The sequence below is a fragment of the Apteryx mantelli genome, unplaced genomic scaffold (assembly GCF_036417845.1).
Source record: "Apteryx mantelli isolate bAptMan1 unplaced genomic scaffold, bAptMan1.hap1 HAP1_SCAFFOLD_223, whole genome shotgun sequence".
NCBI classification, from domain to species: domain Eukaryota; kingdom Metazoa; phylum Chordata; class Aves; order Apterygiformes; family Apterygidae; genus Apteryx; species Apteryx mantelli.
The window spans coordinates 70,270-91,395 of NW_027118577.1; the positions used below are offsets into that span (position 1 = coordinate 70,270).

General features: G+C 71.7%; 1 protein-coding gene across 1 annotated transcript in view; it reads right to left on the reverse strand.

Moving 5' to 3' along the window:
- The window catches only part of CAMSAP3 (calmodulin regulated spectrin associated protein family member 3), a 41,165-nt gene extending 20,639 nt beyond the window's left edge, over positions 1–20,526 (reverse strand). The window contains 11 exon segments of the mRNA XM_067317133.1: positions 496–589; positions 3,305–3,349; positions 3,351–3,445; positions 7,377–7,431; positions 7,433–7,516; positions 9,090–9,137; positions 10,446–10,478; positions 10,750–10,860; positions 10,955–11,074; positions 13,378–13,643; positions 20,363–20,526. Coding sequence (XP_067173234.1) covers positions 496–589; positions 3,305–3,349; positions 3,351–3,445; positions 7,377–7,431; positions 7,433–7,516; positions 9,090–9,137; positions 10,446–10,478; positions 10,750–10,860; positions 10,955–11,074; positions 13,378–13,643; positions 20,363–20,510 — 1,099 coding nt within the window. The 5' untranslated portion in view covers positions 20,511–20,526.
- Between the last annotated feature and the right edge of the window lie 600 nt (positions 20,527–21,126).

Consider the following 21,126-nt stretch of genomic DNA (forward strand, 5'->3'; position numbering starts at 1 on the left):
CACCCATCCCACGCCAGGGCCCCCCCCAATGTGCCAGGACCCCCCCAGTGTCCCCCCATCCCATGCCAGGGCCCCCCCATGTGCCAGGACCCCCCCAGTGTCCCCCATCCCATGCCAGGGCCCCCCCCATGTGCCAGGACCCCCCCAGGGCCCCCCCATCCCATGCCAGGGCCCCCCCCCATGTGCCAGGACCCCCCCCCCAGTGTCCCCCCCTCCCATGCCAGGGCCCCCCCCCATGTGCCAGGACCCCCCCCCAGGGCCCCCCCCAATCCCATGTCAGGACCCCCCCAGGGCCCCCCCCAGTGTCCCCCCCAACTCCCCCCCCCAACACCCAGGCCCCCCCTCCTTCCCCCCCCCACGATGCGGGTGCCCCCCCACTCCCCCCCCCCACCAGAACCCCAGGACCCCCCCCACTCGCCCCCCCCCCAGGACCGACAGGGACCCCCCCCCCCCAAATCAGGAACCCAGGGGTGTCCCCCCCCCCCCCGCGGGTACCTGGGAGCCCCCCCAGGTCCTTGGGGCGCACGAAGGGGGGCCGCAGCACCTCGAAGCAGAGGAAGAGCTCGGCGAGGAAGACCCCCACGTTGATCTGGGCGGGGGGGGGGGGTGGCGATGGGCACGGCCCCCCCCCCCTCCCCCGGTGTCACCCCGGTGTCCCCAATGTCCCCCCCTCCCCCCCGTGGCCGTGTGTTCCTGATCCTCCCCCCCCCCCCCCCCCCCGCCCCGGCCACGTCCCCCGTGATGCCAGTGTCCCCCCCCCCCATGTCCCCATGTCCCCCATGGTCCTGTGTCCCTGATGTCCCCCCTCCTCCATGTCCCCGTGTCCCCCATGGCCCTGTGCCCCTGATGTCCCCCCCCCCAAGTCCCCATGTCCCCATGGCCCTGTGTCCCTGATGTCCCCCCCCATGTCCCCGTGTCCCCCATGGCCCTGTGCCCCTGATGTCCCCCCCCCCATGTCCCCATGTCCCCCATGGCCCTGTGCCCCTGATGTCCCCCCCCATGTCCCCGTGTCCCCCATGCCCTGTGCCCCTGATGTCCCCCCCCATGTCCCCATGTCCCCCATGGCCCTGTGTCCCTGATGTCCCCCTCCTCCATGTCCCCCGTGTCCCCCATGGCCCTGTGCCCCTGACGTCCCCAGTGTCCCCCATGGCCCCAAAGTCTCCCCATGGCCCTGTGTCCCTGATGTCCCCCCCCCATGTCCCTGTGTCCCCATGGCCCTGTGTCCCTGATGTTCCCCCCCCCATGTCCCCCATGGTCCTGTGTCCCTGATGTCCCCCGTGGCCCCCCACGGCCCCAATGTCCCCCAGTGTCCCCAACGTCCCCCCCATGGCCCCGTGCTCCTGATGTCTCGTGTCCCCCATGGCCCTGTGCCCCTGATGCCCCCAGTGTCCCCCAATATCCCCCAATGTCCTTGTGCCCCCGATGCCCCCAGTGTCCCCAATATCCCCCAGGGCCCTGTGCCCCTGACGCTCCCCTCTGTCCCCCATGTCCCCTCGTGACCCTGTGCCCCTGATGCCCCCAGTGTCCCCAATGTCCCCCATGGCCTTGTGTCCCTGAGGCCCCCTGTGTCCCCCCAACATCCCCCACGGCCTTGTGCCCCTGATGCCCCCCCATGTCCCCAGTGTCCCCAATGTCCCTGTGCCCCTGATGCCCCCCACGCCCCCAATATCCCCCAGGGCCCTGTGCCCCTGACGCCCCCCTCTGTCCCCCATGTCCCCTCATGGCCCCTGTGCCCCTGATGCCTCCCCAGGTCCCCAATGTCCCCATGGCCTTGTGCCCCTGATGCCCCCCCCATGTCCCCAATGTCCCCCATGGCCCTGTTCCGCTGATGCCCCGTGTCCCCAATGTCCTTGTGCCCCTGATGCCCCCCAGGTCCCCAATGTTCTCCACGGCCTTGTGCCCCTGACGCCCCCAGTGTCCCCAATGTTCCCCATGGCCTTGTGCCCCTGACGCCCCCAGTGTCCCCCATGGCCTTGTGCCCCTGATGCCCCCCCCAGGTCCCCAATGTCCTTGTGCCCCTGATGCCCCCCATGTCCCCAATATCCCCATGGCCCTGTGTCCCCTGATGCCCCCCCATGTCCCCAGTGTCCTTGTGCCCCTGATGCCCCCCACGCCCCCAATGTCCCCCATGGTCCTGTGCCCCTGACGCCCCCAGTGTCCCCAATGTCCCCCATGGCCTTGTGCCCCTGATGCCCCCAGTGTCCCCAATGTCCCCCATGGCCCTGTGCCCCTGACACCCCCAGTGTCCCCAATGTCCCCCATGGTCCTGTGCCCCTGACGCCCCCAGTGTCCCCAATGTCCCCCATGGCCTTGTGCCCCTGATGCCCCCAGTGTCCCCAATGTCCCCCATGGCCCTGTGTCCCTGATGCCCCCCCCATGTCCCCAGTGTCCTTGTGCCCCTGATGCCCCCCCACGCCCCCAATGTCCCCCCATGGTCCTGTGCCCCTGACGCCCCAGTGTCCCCAATGTCCCCCATGGCCTTGTGCCCCTGATGCCCCCAGTGTCCCCAATGTCCCCCATGGCCCTGTGCCCCTGACGCCCCCAGTGTCCCCAATGTCCCCCATGGTCCTGTGCCCCTGACGCCCCCCAGTGTCCCCAATGTCCCCCATGGCCTTGTGCCCCTGACGCCCCCAGTGTCCCCCATGGCCTTGTGCCCCTGATGCCCCCCCCAGGTCCCCAATGTCCTTGTGCCCCTGATGCCCCCCATGTCCCCAATATCCCCCATGGCCCTGTGTCCCTGATGCCCCCCCATGTCCCCAATGTCCTTGTGCCCCTGATGCCCCCCACGCCCCCAATATCCCCCATGGCCCTGTGTCCCTGATGCCCCCCCATGTCCCCAATGTCCTTGTGCCCCTGATGCCCCCCACGCCCCCAATATCCCCCATGGTCCTGTGCCCCTGATGCCCCCAGTGTCCCCAATGTCCCCCATGGCCCTGTGCCCCTGATGCCTCCCATGTCCCCAATGTCCCTGTGCCCCCGATGCCCCCCACGCCCCCAATATCCTCCAGGGCCCTGTGCCCCTGATGCCCCCCCCATGTCCCAATGTCCCCCCATGGCCCTGTGCCCCTGACGCCCCCAGTGTCCCCAATGTCCCCCATGGCCTTGTGCCCCTGACGCCCCCAGTGTCCCCAATGTCCCCCATGGTCCTGTGCCCCTGATGCCCCCCCATGTCCCCCAGTGTCCCCAATGTCCCCGTGCCTCCGACGCCCCCCGCGTCCCCGACGCCCCCCCCCGTCCCCAGCGTCCCCCACCCCCACGCCAAGTCCCCAGTGTCCCCTAGCGTCGCCGGGGGGGGGGGGGGCACCTTGAGGGCGGGGGGCATGTAGAGCAGGTCCTCGAGGGCGAGGGGGGCAGCGGGCGCCCAGGTAGCGGCCGCAGAACTCGCGCACCAGCTGCAGGTTGTACAGGCTGTCGGCCACCGACATGGTCTCCTTGAGGCACACGTCTGCGGGGGGGGGGGGCACCGGTGGGGGGGGGTCACGGGGCGGGGGGGGGCCTGCCCGGGCTGCCCCCCCCCACCGTCACCCACCGCCGCCACCGTGGGGTGTCCCCATCCCCCCCAAATGGGGCTGGAGCACCCAGAACTGGCAGCTGCAGGGAGGGATTAAGCCCCCCAGGGAGGGATAATTTGCCCCCCCTCCCCAAAACTGCCCCCCCCCCGGCAGCCCCAAGGAGGGATTAATCCCCCCCCCCCGCCCGGGGAGGGATAATTTGCCCCCCCCGAAACTGCCCCCCCCCACCCCCGGGGCTGGAGCATCTGGTCCTGGAAGACCCAAGGAGGGATTAACCCCCCCCCCTTGGGGAGGGATAATTTGCCCCCCCCAAAAAAACTGCCCCCCCCCCGGCAGCCCCAAGGAAGGATTATTCCCCCCCTGCCCGGGGAGGGATAATTTTCCCCCCCCCAAACTTCCCCCCCCCCCCGCACCATGGGTCCCCCCCCACCCCCGGGGCTGGAGCATCTGGTCCTGGAAGACCCCAAGGAGGGATTAAACCCCCCCCAGGGGAGGGATAATTTGCCCCCCCCCTCCCCGAAACTGCCCCCCCCCCGGCAGCCCCAAGGAGGGATTAATCCTCCCCCCCCCCCCCAGGGAGGGATAATTTGCCCCCCCCGAAACTGCCCCCCCCCACCCCCCGGGGCTGGAGCATCTGGTCCTGGAAGACCCAAGGAGGGATTAACCCCCCCCCCCTTGGGGAGGGATAATTTGCCCCCCCCAAAAAACTGCCCCCCCCCGGCAGCCCCAAGGAAGGATTATTCCCCCCTGCCCGGGGAGGGATAATTTTCCCCCCCCCAAACTTCCCCCCCCCCCCGCACCATGGGTCCCCCCCCACCCCCGGGGCTGGAGCATCTGGTCCTGGAAGACCCCAAGGAGGGATTAAACCCCCCCAGGGGAGGGATAATTTGCCCCCCCCTCCCCGAAACTGCCCCCCCCCGGCAGCCCCAAGGAGGGATTAATCCTCCCCCCCCCCCCAGGGAGGGATAATTTGCCCCCCCCCCAAACTGCCCCCCCCCCCGCACATGGGTCCCCCCCCACCCCCGGGGCTGGAGCATCTGGTCCTGGAAGACCCAAGGGGGGATTAAACCCCCCCCCCTTGGGGAGGGATAATTTGCCCCCCCCTCCCCGAAACTGCCCCCCCCCCGGCAGCCCCAAGGAGGGATTAACCCCCCCCCTTGGGGAGGGATAATTTGTCCCCCCCCAAACTGCCCCCCCCCCGCCATGGGTGACCCCCCCCCCTCGGGAGGAATACCCCCCCCCAAACTGCCCCCCCCCCAGAGCTGGGTGACCCCCCCTCCGCGAGGAGGGATAATCTGCCCCCCCCAACTGCCCCCCCCCGGGGAGGAATAACCCCCCCCAAACTGCCCCCCCCCCAGAGCTGGGTGACCCCCCCCCTCCAGGAAGGGATAATCTCCCCACCCCTCCCCAAACTGCCCCCCCCGGGGAGGGATAATTTGCCCCCCCCCCACAAACTGCCCCCCCTGCACCCTGGGTGCCCCCGACCTCAGGGTGCCCCATGTCCCACCCCCCCCCCCCCAAGACATGACCCCACATTGCACCCAGCCCCCCCCCCCGAGCACCCAACCCCCCCCCAGCCCCAGGGGACCCCCCCCGGCGCCCCCCCCCCGCTCACCCTCGAGGCGCAGGGCGTCGGGGCAGCAGCAGCGGACGGTGGCGGCCAGGGTCTCCCCCCCCCCAGCACCCAACCCCCCCCCCAGCCCCCAGGGGACCCCCCCCGTGTCCCCCCCCCCCCCGCTCACCCTCGAGGCGCAGGGCGTCGGGGCAGCAGCAGCGGACGGTGGCGGCCAGGGTCTCCCCCCCCCCCCAGCACCCAACCCCCCCCCCCAGCCCCCAGGGGACCCCCCCCGTGTCCCCCCCCCCCCCCCGCTCACCCTCGAGGCGCAGGGCGTCGGGGCAGCAGCAGCGGACGGTGGCGGCCAGGGTCTCCCCCCCCCCCAGCACCCAACCCCCCCCCCAGCCCCCAGGGGACCCCCCCCGTGTCCCCCCCCCCCCCCCCGCTCACCCTCGAGGCGCAGGGCGTCGGGGCAGCAGCAGCGGACGGTGGCGGCCAGGGTCTCCCCCCCCCCCACCCAGCCCCAAGGACCCCCCCCCCCCCCGGGGACACCCCCCCCCGTGTCCCCCCCCCCTCAGAGACCCCCCCCCAGTGCCCCCCCCACCCTCGAGGCGCAGGGCGTCGGGGCAGCAGCAGCGGATGGTGGCGGCCAGGGTCTCCCCCCTCCCCAGCCCCCAGGGGACCCCCCCCCGTGTCCCCCCCCCGCGCCCCCCCCGGGGACACCCCCCCGGGGACACCCCCCCCCGTGTCCCCCCCCCTCAGGACCCCCCCCCCCCGCTCACCCCTCGAGGCGCAGGGCGTCGGGGCAGCAGCAGCGGATGGTGGTGGCCAGGGTCTCCCCCCCCCCAGCCCCCAGGGGACCCCCCCCGTGTCTCCCCCCCCCCCGTGTCCCCCCCCCCTCAGGGACCCCCCCCCCCGGTGCCCCCCCCCCCCCGCTCACCCTCGAGGCGCAGGGCGTCGGGGCAGTAGTAGTGGATGGTGGCGGCCAGGGCCCCCCCCCCCCAGCACCCAACCCCCCCCCCAGCCCCCAGGGGACCCCCCCCGTGTCCCCCCCCCCCGTGTCCCCCCCCCCCCCCGCTCACCCTCGAGGCGCAGGGCGTCGGGGCAGCAGCAGCGGACGGTGGCGGCCAGGGTCTCCCCCCCCCCCAGCCCCCAGGGGACCCCCCCCGGGGACACCCCCCCCCCGTGTCCCCCCCCCCCGGTGCCCCCCCCCCCGCTCACCCTCGAGGCGCAGGGCGTCGGGGCAGTAGTAGTGGATGGTGGCGGCCAGGGTCTCCCCCCCCCCCCCAGCCCCCAAGGACCCCCCCCCCGCGCCCCCCCCCCCGTGTCCCCCCCCCCTCAGGGACCCCCCCCGTGCCCCCCCCCCCCTCAGGACCCCCCCCCCCGCTCACCCTCGAGGCGCAGGGCGTCGGGGCAGTAGTAGTGGATGGTGGCGGCCAGGGTCTCCCTCCCCCCCAGCCCCAAGGACCCCCCCCCGGGGACACCCCCCCCCGTGTCCCCCCCCCCGGTGCCCCCCCCCCGTGTCCCCCCCCTCAGGGACCCCCCCCCGCTCACCCCTCGAGGCGCAGGGGCGTCGGGGCAGCAGCAGCGGACGGTGGCGGCCAGGGTCTCCCCCCCCCCCCCAGCCCCCAAGGACCCCCCCCCCGGGGACATCCCCCCCCCCGTGTCCCCCCCCCTCAGGGACCCCCCCCGGTGTCCCCCCCCCCCCCGCTCACCCTCGAGGCGCAGGGCGTCGGGGCAGTAGTAGTGGATGGTGGCGGCCAGGGTCTCCCCCCCCCCCAGCACCCAACCCCCCCCCCAGCCCCCAGGGGACCCCCCCCGTGTCCCCCCCCCCCCGTGTCCCCCCCCCCGGTGTCCCCCCCCCCCGCTCACCCTCGAGGCGCAGGGCGTCGGGGCAGTAGTAGTGGATGGTGGCGGCCAGGGTCTCCCCCCCCCCCCAGCACCCAACCCCCCCCCAGCCCCCAGGGGACCCCCCCCGTGTCCCCCCCCCCGTGTCCCCCCCCCCGGTGTCCCCCCCCCCCGCTCACCCTCGAGGCGCAGGGCGTCGGGGCAGTAGTAGTGGATGGTGGCGGCCAGGGCCCCCCCCCCCCCAGCCCCCAACCCCCCCCGTGTCCCCCCCCGTGTCCCCCCCCCCCGGTGTCCCCCCCCCCCGCTCACCCTCGAGGCGCAGGGCGTCGGGGCAGTAGTAGTGGACGGTGGCGGCCAGGGTCTCCCCCCCCACCCAGCCCCCAAGGCCCCCCCCCGTGTCCCCCCCCCCGTGACCCCCCCCCTCAGGGACCCCCCCCCGGTGTCCCCCCCCCCCCGCTCACCCTCGAGGCGCAGGGCGTCGGGGCAGTAGTAGTGGATGGTGGCGGCCAGGGCCCCCGCCGCTGGCCAGGTCCTTCATGGCGGCCACGGGGGGGAAGCAGGGCGTCTGCTTGGGGGGCACCTTGTCCTTGCGGTAGCGGATCTATGGGGGGGGGCACACACATAGCGGGGGGGGCACCCGGGGGGGTCAAGGCCACGTGGGTGTCGCCCCCCCCCACCCTGTTGCCACCCCCCCCACAGCGTGCGCGAATGGGCCCCCCCCCCCCGCAACATGCGTTGGTTTCTTCCTCCCCCCCCCCCCCAAAACGTGCAAGGACGAGCGGGACCCGGGGGGGGGGGGCACATGCAGCGCCGGGGGGGGGGGGGCACGGACAGACAGACGCTCCTGCAAGGCCCCCCCCCCCACCTTGGGTGCCCCCCACCCACACCCAGCAAGGCGTAGGGGAGTGGGTGCCCCCTTCCCCTAATACATGGGGCACGTGGGTGCCCCCTCCCCAAATGCACGGGGCACATGGGTGCCCCCCCCCCAAATACATAGGGGACGTGGGTGCCCCCTCCCCTAATACATGGGGGACGTGGGTGCCCCCTCCCTTAATATACGGGGCACATGGGTGCCCCCCCCCCAAACACGTGGGGGATGTGGGTGCCCTCACCCAAATGCATGAGGCACATGGGTGCCCCCCTCCCCAAATACAAGGGGGACATGGGTGCCCCCCCCAGCACACACCGGGGGGGCACATGGGTGCCCCCTCCCCAAATACATGGGGGGACATGGGTGCCCCCCCCCAGCACACACCAAGGGAGGCACATGGGTGCCCCCACCCAAATACATGGGGCACATGGGTGCCCCCCCCAGCGCAGACCAGGGGGGCACATGGGTGCCCCCTTCTCTATAATACAGGAGACATGGGTGCCCCCCCCAGCACACACCTGGGGGGCACATGGGTGCCCCCCCCGGCACAGACCAGGGGGGCACATGGGTTGCCCCCTCCCCTAAAATATGGGGGACGTGGGTGCCCCCCCCCAGCGCAAACTCAGGGGGGCACATGGGTGCCCCCTCCCCAAATACATGGGGGACATGGGTGCCCCCCCCGGCACAGACCAGGGGGGCACATGGGTGCCCCCTCCCCTAAAATATGGGGCACATGGGTGCCCTCTCCCCAAATACAAGGGGCACATGGGTGCCCCCCCCAGCACACACCAGGGGGGCACATGGGTGCCCCCTCCCCTAAAATATGGGGGACATGGGTGCCCCCACCAGTGCAGACCAGGGGGGCACATGGGTGCCCCCTCCCCAAATACAAGGGGCACATGGGTGCCCCCCCCATTGCAGACCAAGGGGGGGGGCACATGGGTGCCCCCACCCAAACACATGCGGGACATGGGTGCCCCCCCCCCAGCACACACCAGGGGGGCACATGGGTGCCCCCACCCAAACACAAGGGGCACGTGGGTGCCCCCCCATCACAGACCCCCCCCCAACCCAGGAGCAGGGTGCAATGCCAGACTGGGGGGGGGGGGGCAGCCTGTGCCCCCTCCCCAGGGTGCCAAGCGGGGGGGGGGGGGGGCGTCGCAGGAGGCAGCGGGGTGCAGGGGCGGGTGCCAAACGCCGGGTGCGGGGGGGGGGAAGGAAAGGTGCCAGGGTGCCCCCCCCACCCCAGGGTGACATTTTTGGGGGGGGGGGGCGCGTGCGGGGGGGGGGGGCGATACGTTACCACCGGCGGTTTAGTGCCCGATTCCTTCAAACAAAAGGCGATGGCGTGCTGGGGGGGGGGGGGGGGCGCGGGGGGGGGGGCACGGAAAGGGAGAGAGAGCCCGTCAAGGGGGGGGGGGCACCCTGGGGTGGCGGGGGGGGGCACCCCGTGATGGGGGGGGGGCACATGCGGGCACTGCACCCCCCCCCCATCCTCGCACCCAGGCTCAACCCCCCCCCCCCCCCCGGCATGCACCGGGTTTTTTTTGGGGGGGGGGGGCACAACCAGCCATTTTTTGGGGGGGGGTCGCTCTGTCCATCCGGCTGCCCCCCCCCTTAATTTTTTTTTGGGGGGGGCCCCCCCCCCGAAGCGGCGTGGCGGGTGCGGGGGGGGGGGGGGAGCAAGCTGCGGCGATTGGGGGGGGGGCGAGCACCCCGCTCCTGCCCCCCCCCGCCACCCCCCCCCCAACCCCCCCTTTTTTTTGGGGGGGGGGGGCCGCTCTCACGTGTTAGTCCCTGCAGGCAAAGACGTGCCCCCCCCCCCACAGCCATGCGTCGCCCCCCCCCAAAAAAAATCCCCCCCCCCCCCGGAGCCGACGCAGCAGTTAAAGAGACAGAAACGGGGGGGGGGGGGAAGGATGCTGGGGGGTGCCACCGTGCGCCCCCCCCCCAAAATGTCCTTGGGGGACAGGTAATAGCCCCCCCCGGGGCATATTTTGGGGGGGGGGCTGCAGGTAAAAGCCCCCCCCTAATTTGGGGGGGGGGCTGGTAAAGGCAATATGTTGCTGGTTTTTGGGGGGGGGGGCTGGTGTAGGGTATTAGCCCCCCCCCAATTTGGGGGGGCTGCTATAGGTAATAGCCCCCCCCCTCATTTTAAAGGGGGGGGGGCTGGCACAGGCCAATTACCCCCCCCATCTACATTTTGGGGGGGGTCTTCAAGCAATTAACCCCCCCAGCTTCATTTTGGGGGGGGTCTAGGGCAATTAACCCCCCCCAGCTTCATTTTGGGGGGGGGTCTAGGGCAATTAACCCCCCCAGCTTCATTTGGGGGGGGGCCTAGGGCAATTTACCCCCCCACTTTCATTTGGGGGGGGCTCCTCAGGCAATTAACCCCCCCGCCTTCATTTTGGGGGGGCTCCCTGGGCAATTAACCCCCCCAGCTTCATTTTGGGGGGGGGGTCCCGGGGAGGGGGGGGGGGGGACGCGAAGGCGAAGCCGCCGCAGGCAGCCCCCAGCATCCCGGCGCCTCCGGACCCCCCCCCCCGTGGGTGGGGTGGGGGGGGACACAGCGGGTGCCACGGACATGGTGGGGGTTTTTTTTGGGGGGGGGGCACAAGCAAGGTGTGTGGGGGGGGGATAAAGAAAAGCCCCCACTTACAGGAACCAGCTTCCAGTACCACCGGGTGGGACACTGAAGCGCAGCGAGGAGACAGAGAAGAGGGTGTCAGAGGCCACCGAGGGGGGGGGACAGCGGTGTCCCCCCCCCCTTGCCACCGCCACCGCGGGGGGGGGGGGTCCCCAGCACCCCGGAGCAGCGGGAGAAGCGGAAAAAAAGAGGGGGGGGGGGGACGGAACGGCACCCCGGGGTGCGGAGCGGCGGTTTTAGGGGGGCCCCCCCCCCTTTGTCGGTGTCACAGGTCGGGGGACGGCGCCGGTACCCCCCCCACGGCGGTGGCACCCACCTTGTGGCCGGGGGGGGCGGCGGTGGCGGCGTTGGCGTTGGCGGCGCTGGGGGGGCCGTCGGGGCGCTGGGGGCCGCGGCGCTCGGCGCTGTGCTGCAGCTTGCGGTTCACCTGGGTGGGTGGGTGGGGGGGGTGAGTGGGGTGTTTTTTTGGGTGCCCCCCACCCATCTCACCCCCCACCCAAAGGGGGGGGGGGGGTCCCTACCGTGTCCACCCACGCGAGGATCTTCTGCTCCCAGTGGGCGCCCGGCGGGGTGCTCAGCGCCCGCGTCGCCTCCGCCACGAAGGCCGTCATGAGCGAGTCGATGAGGGCCAGGTGGGCGCCCTGCGGGGGGGGGGGGGGGGGGGTCAGCACCCAAGGGTGCTCCCCCCCCCCAACACCCCCACCCACCCCGCACCCCAAGGGGGTCCCCCCTGCCCGCCCCGAGGCGAGGGGTGGAGCTTGGGGGGCAGGGGGGCTCGAAAAGGGGGGGCAACTCCTCCCCGCCCCCCACCCCAATGCGGGCACCCAAGGGTGGCCCCGAAGTGGGTGCGACTGGGGGACCCCCACCCAATGCGGGTGCTGTTGGGGTGCCCCCGAAGTGGGCGCAACTGGGGGACCCCACCCAATGCGGGTGCTGTTGGGGTGCCCCCGAAGTGGGCACGACTGGGGGACCCCCACCCAATGTGGGTGCTGTCGGGGTGCCCCCAAAGTGGGCACGACTGGGGGACCCCCACCCCAATGTGGGTGCTGTCGGGGTGCCCCCCAAGTGGGCGTGACTGGGGGACCCCCACCCCAATGCGGGTGCTGTTGGGGTGCCCCCAAAGTGGGCACGACTGGGGGACCCCCACCCCAATGCGGGTGCTGTTGGGGTGCCCCCAAAGTGGGCACGACGGGGACCCCCAATGTGGGTGCTGTTGGGGTGCCCCCGAAGTGGGCACGACTGGGGGACCCCCACCCCAATGTGGGTGCTGTTGGGGTGCCCCCAAAGTGGGCACGACTGGGGGACCCCCACCCCAAAGCGGGCACCCAAGGGTGCCCCCAAAGTGGGCATGGCCAAGGGATCCCCCTGCTCAGGGTCATGGCCAGAGGAACCCCAAAAGTGGGTGCAACCGGGGGGGACCCCCAAAATGGGTGCAACCGGGGGGGACTCCCATATAGGGAGCAGCCAGGGGACCCCAAAAAGTGGGTGCAACCGGGGGGACCCACAAAATGGGTGCAACCGGGGGGACCCCCATATAGGGAGCAGCCAGGGGACCCCAAAAGTGGGTGCAACCGGGGGACCCCCAAAGTGAGCAGAGCTCCAACTCCCTGCCCAGTGCTCCCAGTGCCCCCCCAGCACCCTCACCAGCACCCTGAGGGTCCCCCCGACTCCCCGCCCAGTGCTCCAGTGCCCCCCCCGCACCCTCACCAGCACCCTGAGGGTCCCCCCACTCCCCGCCCAGTGCTCCCAGTAACCCCCCCGCACCCTCACCAGCACCCTGAGGGTCCCCCAACTCCCCGCCCAGTGCTCCCAGTACCCCCCCAGCACCCTCACCAGCACCCTGAGGGTCCCCCAACTCCCCGCCCAGTGCTCCCAGTACCCCCCCAGCACCCTCACCAGCACCCTGAGGGTCCCCCGACTCCCTGCCCAGTGCTCCCAGTACCCCCCCCAGCACCCTCACCAGCACCCTGAGGGTCCCACCACTCCCCGCCCAGTGCTCCCAGTACCCCCCCGCACCCTCACCAGCACCCTGAGGGTCCCCCGACTCCCCGCCCAGTGCTCCCAGTACCCCCCCGCACCCTCACCAGCACCCCGAGGGTCCCCTGACCCCCTGCCCAGTGCTCCCAGTACCCCCCCCCGCACCCTCACCAGCACCCCGAGGGTCCCCCGACTCCCCGCCCAGTGCTCCCAGTACCCCCCCGCACCCTCACCAGCACCCTGAGGGTCCCCCCACTCCCTGCCCAGTGCTCCCAGTACCCCCCCGCACCCTCACCAGCACCCTGAGGGTCCCCCGACTCCCTGCCCAGTGCTCCCAGTACCCCCCCAGCACCCTCACCAGCACCCTGAGGGTCCCCCCACTCCCTGCCCAGTGCTCCCAGTAACCCCCCCGCACCCTCACCAGCACCCTGAAGGTCCCCCGACTCCCCGCTCAGTGCTCCCAGTGCCCCCCCAGCACCCTCACCAGCACCCTGAGGGTCCCCCGACTCCCTGCCCAGTGCTCCCAGTGCCCCCCCAGCACCCTCACCAGCACCCTGAGGGTCCCCCGACTCCCTGCCCAGTGCTCCCAGTACCCCCCAGCACCCTCACCAGCACCCTGAGGGTCCCCCCACTCCCTGCCCAGTGCTCCCAGTGCCCCCCCGCACCCTCACCAGCACCCTGAGGGTCCCCCCACTCCCTGCCCAGTGCTCCCAGTGCCCCCCCAGCACCCTCACCAGCACCCTGAGGGTCCCCCGACTCCCTGCCCAGTGCTCCCAGTACCCCCACCAGCACCCTCACCAGCACCCTGAGGGTCCCCCCACTCCCCGCCCAGTGCTCCCAGTGCCCCCCCAGCACCCTCACCAGCACCCTGAGGGTCCCCCCACTCCCTGCCCAGTGCTCCCAGTGCCCCCCCAGCACCGTGAGGGTCCCCCCCACTGCCCGCCCAGTGCCCCCCAGTGGCACCCACCATCTTGATGGGCTTGTGGTGGAGGTCGGCCTCGCGGACGGGGGCGTCCTGGAAGGTGGGGGCCACCCCGCGGCGGGCCAGCAGCGCCAGCAGGGCCCCGTTGTCGGCGGGGGCGGCGGCGGGCGGCTCGGGGGGACCCAGCGCGTGGCGCCAGGCCCGGCAGTAGATGTCGGAGGCCACCAGGAGGCGGGTGACGGGCGGCTTGATGTGCTCCTGCTCGTACTGGTCCGTGTAGAAGGGGTCGCGCAGCTCCTCGGGCACGTTGCCTGCGGGGGTGGTGGGGGTGGAAAAGGGGGGACGCGGGTGAGGGGGGATGCGGTCCCGGAGCCACCGATGTCTTGAACCCCACCACGGACCCACCACAGACCCATAAATACATCTGCAGACCCATGGTTACCATGAACCCGTCCACAGATCCACCATAGACCCGTGGTTGCCATGAACCCATCCATGGACCCACCAAAGATCCACCAACAGACCCGTGAAGACATTCACAGATCCGTGGTTACCATGAACCCATCCATGGACCCACCAAAGATCCACCAACAGACCCATGAAGACATTCACAGACCCGTAGTTACCATGAACCCATCCATGGACCCACCAAAGATCCACCAACAGACCCGTGAAGACATTCACAGATCCGTGGTTACCATGAACCCATCCATGGACCCACCAAAGATCCACCAACAGACCCGTGAAGACATTCACAGACCCGTAGTTACCATGAACCCATCCATGGACCCACCAAAGACCCATAAATACATCTGCAGACCCATGGTTGCCATGAACCCATCCACAGATCCACCATAGACCCGTGGTTACCATGAACCCACCCATGGACCCACCAAAGATCCACCACAGACCCATGAACACATCTACAGACCTGTGGTTGCCATGAACCCACCCATGGACCCACCAAAGATCCACCACAGACCCATGAACACATCCACAGACCTGTGGTTGCCATGAAGTCACCCACGGACCCACCAAAGACCCATGGCCACGGCCCCAGACTCCTCATTGCCTTGAGCCCATCCATAGACCCATTACAGACCCATAGCCATGGCCACAACCACAGATCTCTCATAGCCTTGAACCCATCCATGGACCCACCACAAACCCACAGCCACATCCACAGACCCCTCATTGCCTTGAACCCATCCATGGACCCACCACAAACCCACAGCCACATCCACAGACCCCTCATTGCCTTGAACCCATCCATGGACCCACCACAAACCCACAGCCACATCCACAGACCCCTCATTGCCTTGAACCCATCCATAGGACCCACTGCAGACCCACAGCCACCATCACAGACCTACCACGGACCCAACGGTCAGGGCCAAGGACACAGAATCACAGACCCTTCATTGTCCTGCACCCACACCTGGACCCACCGCAGACCCACAGCCACGGCCCCGCAACCACAGCTAGACCCGTGGTTACCTTGAAGCCATCCACGGACCTACCACAGACCTAAGGCCACAGCCACAGTCCCCTCGTTGCCTTGAACCCACCTGTGGACCCACCACAGACCCATAACGATGCTCACAAACTCTTCGTTACCTTGAAGACACCCGTGGACCTACCACAGACCCGTGACCACGGCCACAGACTCACCATTGACCTGTAACCAGAGCCATAGACCCACCACAGACCCATGACCAGAGACACAGATCCACCAAGGACCCATGGCCACAGCCACAGCCCCCTCATTGCCTTGAACCCCCCCCATGGGGCCATAGCCAACAATGGGCCAACCACAGAACCCACCAGAGCCACGGACCCACAGCCATGGGAAGAACCTCCTGCAATGGCCCCACCACAACCACCGACCCATGGCCAAGACCCCACCGAGAACCCATGGCCATGGATCCAGCCACAGACCCATGGCCACCACCATGGATTCAACCGCGGAACCACGGGGCGGAGACGATCCACAGCCCTATCACGGACCCCAGGCCAGGGCCCCACTGCAACCATGGGCCAACCACAGAACCCACCACAACCACCGACCCATGGCCAGGACCCCACCGAGAACCCACAGCCACAGATCTAGCCACGAGATCCACGGCCATGACCGTGGATCCAACCGTGGACCCACGGCTGTGGAGACCATCCACATCCACGGGCCCCGCTGCAACCACGGACCTACCACAGGCCCCACCACGACTACGAACCTACCACAGACCCCACCACGACCACGAACCTACCACAGACCCCACCACGACCACCAACCTACCACAGACCCCACCACGACCACCAACCTACCACAGATCCCACCATGACCACGAACCTACCACAGACCCCACCACGACCACGAACCTACCACAGATCCCACGACCACGAACCTACCACAGAACCACCATGACCACAAACCTACCACAGACCCTACCACGACCATGAACCTACCACAGACCCCACCACGACCATGAACCTACCACAGAACCCACGACCACGAACCTACCACAGAACCCACCATGACCATGAACCTACCACAGAACCCACGACCACGAACCTACCACAGAACCCACCATGACCACGAACCTACCACAGATCCCACGACCACGAACCTACCACAGATCCCACCATGACCACGAACCTACCACAGATCCCACGACCACGAACCTACCACAGACCCCACCATGACCATGAACCTACCACAGGCCCCACCACGACCACGAACCTACCACAGATCCCAGCACAACCATGAACCTACCACAGATCCCACCACGACCATGAACCTACCACAGACCCCCCCATGACCACAAACCTACCACAGACCCCACCACAACCACGAACCTACCACAGATCCCACCACGACCATGAACCCGCCTTGGCCACGGGGAGAGGTGGGTGGGAGGGGAACCCGGACACCCGGGCCCCGAGACGGTGGCTGGGGTGGGGGGGCGCATTCCTGGCCGAGGAGGGCCCCCACCCCACCACGGGCAGGTGGGGCCACAGCTGAGTCAGACCCGCCGGCGGCCCCCTGGCACCCAGCCCACGGCGGGTGCCTGCACCTGCCCCACCCAGCGTGGGAACGCGCCCCCGCCCCTGCCTGGGGCACCCAACGGGCCCCGGCCCGCTACCGACACCCCGGCACCCGGCACGGCCAGCAGCACCCGCACGGCACCCACGGGCACGTCACCTCCACCCCACCACGGCCAGCAGCGCCCGCACGGCACCCACGGGCACGTCACCTCCACCCCACCACGGCCAGCAGCACCCGCACGGCACCCACGGGCACGTCACCTCCACCCCACCACGGCCAGCAGCGCCCGCACGGCACCCACGGGCACGTCACCTCCACCCCACCACGGCCAGCAGCACCTGCACGGCACCCACGGGCACGTCACCTCCACCCCACCGTGGTCAGCAGCACCCGCACGGCACCCACGGCCACGTCACCACCACCCCACCGTGGCCAGCAGCACCCGCACGGCACCCACGGGCACGTCACCTCCACCCCACCGTGGTCAGCAGCACCCACACGGCACCCACGGGCACGTCACCTCCACCCCACCACGGCCAGCAGCGCCCGCACGGCACCCACGGGCACGTCACCTCCACCCCACCACGGCCAGCAGCACCTGCACGGCACCCACGGGCACGTCACCTCCACCCCACCGTGGTCAGCAGCACCCGCACGGCACCCACGGCCACGTCACCACCACCCCACCGTGGCCAGCAGCACCCGCACGGCACCCACGGGCACGTCACCTCCACCCCACCGTGGTCAGCAGCACCCGCACGGCACCCACGGGCACGTCACCACCACCCCACCGTGGCCAGCAGCACCCGCACGGCACCCACGGGCACGTCACCTCCACCCCACCGTGGTCAGCAGCGCCCACACGGCACCCACGGGCACGTCACCACCACCCCACCGTGGCCAGCAGCACCCGCACGGCACCCACGGGCACGTCACCTCCACCCCACCACGGCCAGCAGCACCTGCACGGCACCCACGGCCACGTCACCACCACCCCACCGTGGCCAGCAGCGCCCGCACGGCACCCACGGGCACGTCACCTCCACCCCACCGTGGCCAGCAGCACCCGCACGGCACCCACGGGCACGTCACCCCAAGACTTGCATGTTCCCCCCAGCACCCATGGTCACCCCATGGGGGCAGGGCTCAGCCCCCCCCCAGCACCCATCCCGCACCCCATAGGGACACGGGGGCAGGGCTCAGCCCCCCCCCAGCACCCATCCCGCACCCCACAGGGACACGGGGCAGGGCTCAGCCCCCCCCCAGCACCCATCCCGCACCCCATAGGGACACGGGGGCAGGGCTCAGCCCCCCCAGCACCCATCCCGCACCCCATAGGGACACGGGGGCAGGGCTCAGCCCCCCCCCAGCACCCATCCCGCACCCCACAGGGACACGGGGGCAGGGCTCAGCCCCCCCAGCACCCATCCCGCACCCCATAGGGACACGGGGGCAGGGCTCAGCCCCCCCAGCACCCATCCCGCACCCTATAGGGACACGGGGGCAGGGCTCAGCCCCCCCCCAGCACCCATCCCGCACCCCACAGGGACACGGGGGCAGGGCTCAGCCCCCCCCAGCACCCATCCCGCACCCCACAGGGACACGGGGGCAGGGCTCAGCCCCCCCCCAGCACCCATCCCGCACCCCATAGGGACACGGGGGCAGGGCTCAGCCCCCCCCCCAGCACCCATCCCGCACCCCACAGGGACACGGGGGCAGGGCTCAGCCCCCCCCAGCACCCATCCCGCACCCCATAGGGACACGGGGGCAGGCCTCAGCCCCCCCCCAGCACCCATCCCGCACCCCATAGGGACACGGGGGCAGGGCTCAGCCCCCCCCAGCACCCATCCCGCACCCCATAGGGACACGGGGGCAGGGCTCAGCCCCCCCCCAGCACCCATCCCGCACCCAGTGGGTGCTGGCGGGCCCCCCAGCCCCACGGGATTGGGGGGGGGGGGGGTCTACAGCCCCCCCCCACCGCCCAGCGAGGCCTCGCGGGCCCGGACGCCTGGGTCCCTTACGCGGGTGCCCCCGGAAGGCGGGTCTGGGCCCCCCCCCCACCCCGCACCCATCCGTACCAGGTCCAAAGGGCGCTGTGCGGGGGGGGGGGGAACGGACTTTGGCCAAGGGGGGGGGGGACAGGGGACGAGCTCGGCACTGCCAGGCTGGGCCTGGGGGGGGGGGGAACACGGGGCCCCCCCCCAACACCCTGGGGGGGACGTGGGGATCTCCCAGCACCCCTGGGTGGGGGGGGGGGGACATAGGGATCCCCCTCCTGGGGGAGGGGCACGGGGATTCCCCTCTTGGGAGGGGTGACATGGGGATTCCCCACATGGGGGGGGGGGACACATGGGGGTTCCCCCCCCCCAGACAGCCCAGGGAGGGGGGACATGGGGATTCCCCACATGGGGGGGGGGACACATGGGGGTTCCCCCCCCCCAGACAGCCCAGGGAGGGGGGATATGGGGATCCCCCTCTTGGGGGGGGGGGGGACAGGGGGATCCCACTCCTGGGGGGGGCACATGGGGGGGGGACCCCCCTTGACAACCGGGGGGGGGACACGGGGAGACCCCACGGAGGGGGGGGGACACGGGGATCCCCTTCGTGGGGGGGACACACACACACACACACAGGGACCCCCCCAGGGTGAGGGGGGGGGGACACACGGGGACACCCCCTTTTCCCCGTGACACCCCGGGGTGGGGGTGGGGGGCGGCGCCGCAAGGGAGGGGGGGGTGCCCGCCCCGTGACGTCACCGCCGACGTCACACCCCCCCCCCCAACCCCACCCCCTCCGCGCCGGGCTGCAACAAAAGCACCGGCGGCGGCGGCGGCGGCAGCGGGGAGGGGGGGGGGGGCAGGTGCCGGCGACCCCCCCGGTGCCCGGTCCCGGTCACCCCCCACCCGGGGGCATCACCGTGCCCATCCCCCCCCCCCTCCACGGACCGGGCACGGTCCCCCCGGTCCGGTCCCACCCGGCGGCCGTTCCCGGTACCGATATGGTTCCCCCCCCCCCCCCCCCCCCCCACGAGGGACGCGGCCCCCGGTGCCGGTTCGTCCCCCCCCCTCCAAGGCAGACACGGTCCCGGGGCCCCGGTTCGCCCCCCCCCCCCGACAGACCCGGCCCCGGTGCGGCTCCCTCCCCCCCCCCGGTGCGGCCCGGCCCCGCACCCACCTGCTGCAGCCCCGGTACCGCACTGCCCCCCCCCCGCCCCCTCCGGCCCCGTTCCCGGGGCACCGGCCCCCACCTGCTGCGCCCGGTGCCCGGTGCGCGGTCCCCTCCCGTCCGCCCCCGCTGCACCGCGCCCCGGGACACGGCACCCGCCCCGCTACACCGCGCCCGGTAACGCCCGGTATCACGGTATCGCCCCGGTACCGGGCACCCCCTCCACCCCCCCCCCCCGTAATACGGTAATACCCGGTACCGGGCACCCCCCTCCACCCCCGCCGGGGGGGTAATACGGTAATACCCGGTACCGGGCACCCCCTCCACCCCCACGGTAACACGGTAATACCCGGTACCGGGCACCTCCTCCACCCCCACGGTAATACGGTAATAGCCGGTACCGGGCACCTCCTCCACCCCCCCCGGTGCACGGTAATACCCGGTACCGGGCACCCCCTCCATCCCCCCGGTAATACCCGATACCGAGCACCCCCTCTACCCCCCCGGTAATACGGTAATACCCGGTACCGGGCACCCCCTCCACCCCCCCCCGGTGCACGGTGACCCCCGGTACCGGGCACCTGCACCCCCCCGGTAACACGGTAATACCCGGTACCGGGCACCTCCTCCACCCCCCCCGGTAATACGGTAATACCCGGTACCGGGCACCTCCACCCCCCTCCCCCGGTGCACGGTGACCCCCGGTACCGGGCCCCCCCCCTCCTCCCGGCCCCCCCGGGACTCCGCCCCCCGCCCCGGTGCGCCGCAGCCCCCCCCCGCCCCGGCGCCGCCCCCCGCCCGGTGCCGGTGCCCGCGGCCTACCCGCTCCGCCGTAGCCGGTGGCGATGGCCCAGGCGAGGCTGGCGGCGCTCCGCGCCCGCGCCCCGTCGTACTGGTCCAGCGGGCGGATCTCGGGCACCAGGAAGCCCCGGCGCATGGCCTCGGCCGCGGCGGGCGGCGCCGCCACCATCGCCGGCAGCGGCGGCGGCGGCGGCGGCGGGGCCGGGCCCGGTTCGGCGGCGCTCGGGAGGGTTCGGCGGAGCTCGGGTGGGTTCGGCGGAGCTCGGCGGCGCTCGGGCGGGGGTTCGGGCGCGTTCGGAGGCGCTCGGGGGGCTTCGGGGGGGCTTCGGGCGCCTTCGGAGGCGCTCGGGGGGCTTCGGGGGGGCTCGGGCGCCTTCGGAGGCGCTCGGGGGGGTCCGGCGCGGCTCAGCGGAGCGCGGGCGCGGCCCCGAGCGAGCGCATCGCGCGGCGCCAGGTGCGGAGGGGCGGGGCCGCGCCGGCACGTGACCACAGGTGAGCTCCGCCCCCCCGAGGCCCCGCCCCCGCGGCCCGGCGCGGCCCGGCCGCGGCGCCACCAGCGGGCCGGTACGGGCGGCACTGGGGGGACTGGGAGAGACTGGGAGGGACTGGGGAGACTGGGGGGACTGGGGGGGAACTGGGGGAACTGGGGGAAATGGGGGGGACTGGGGGAACTGGGGGAGACTGGGGGGGACTGGGGGGGACTGGGGGGGAACTGGGGGAAATGGGGGGGACTGGGGGAACTGAGGGAGACTGGGGGAACTGGGGATACTGGGGGGGACTGGGAG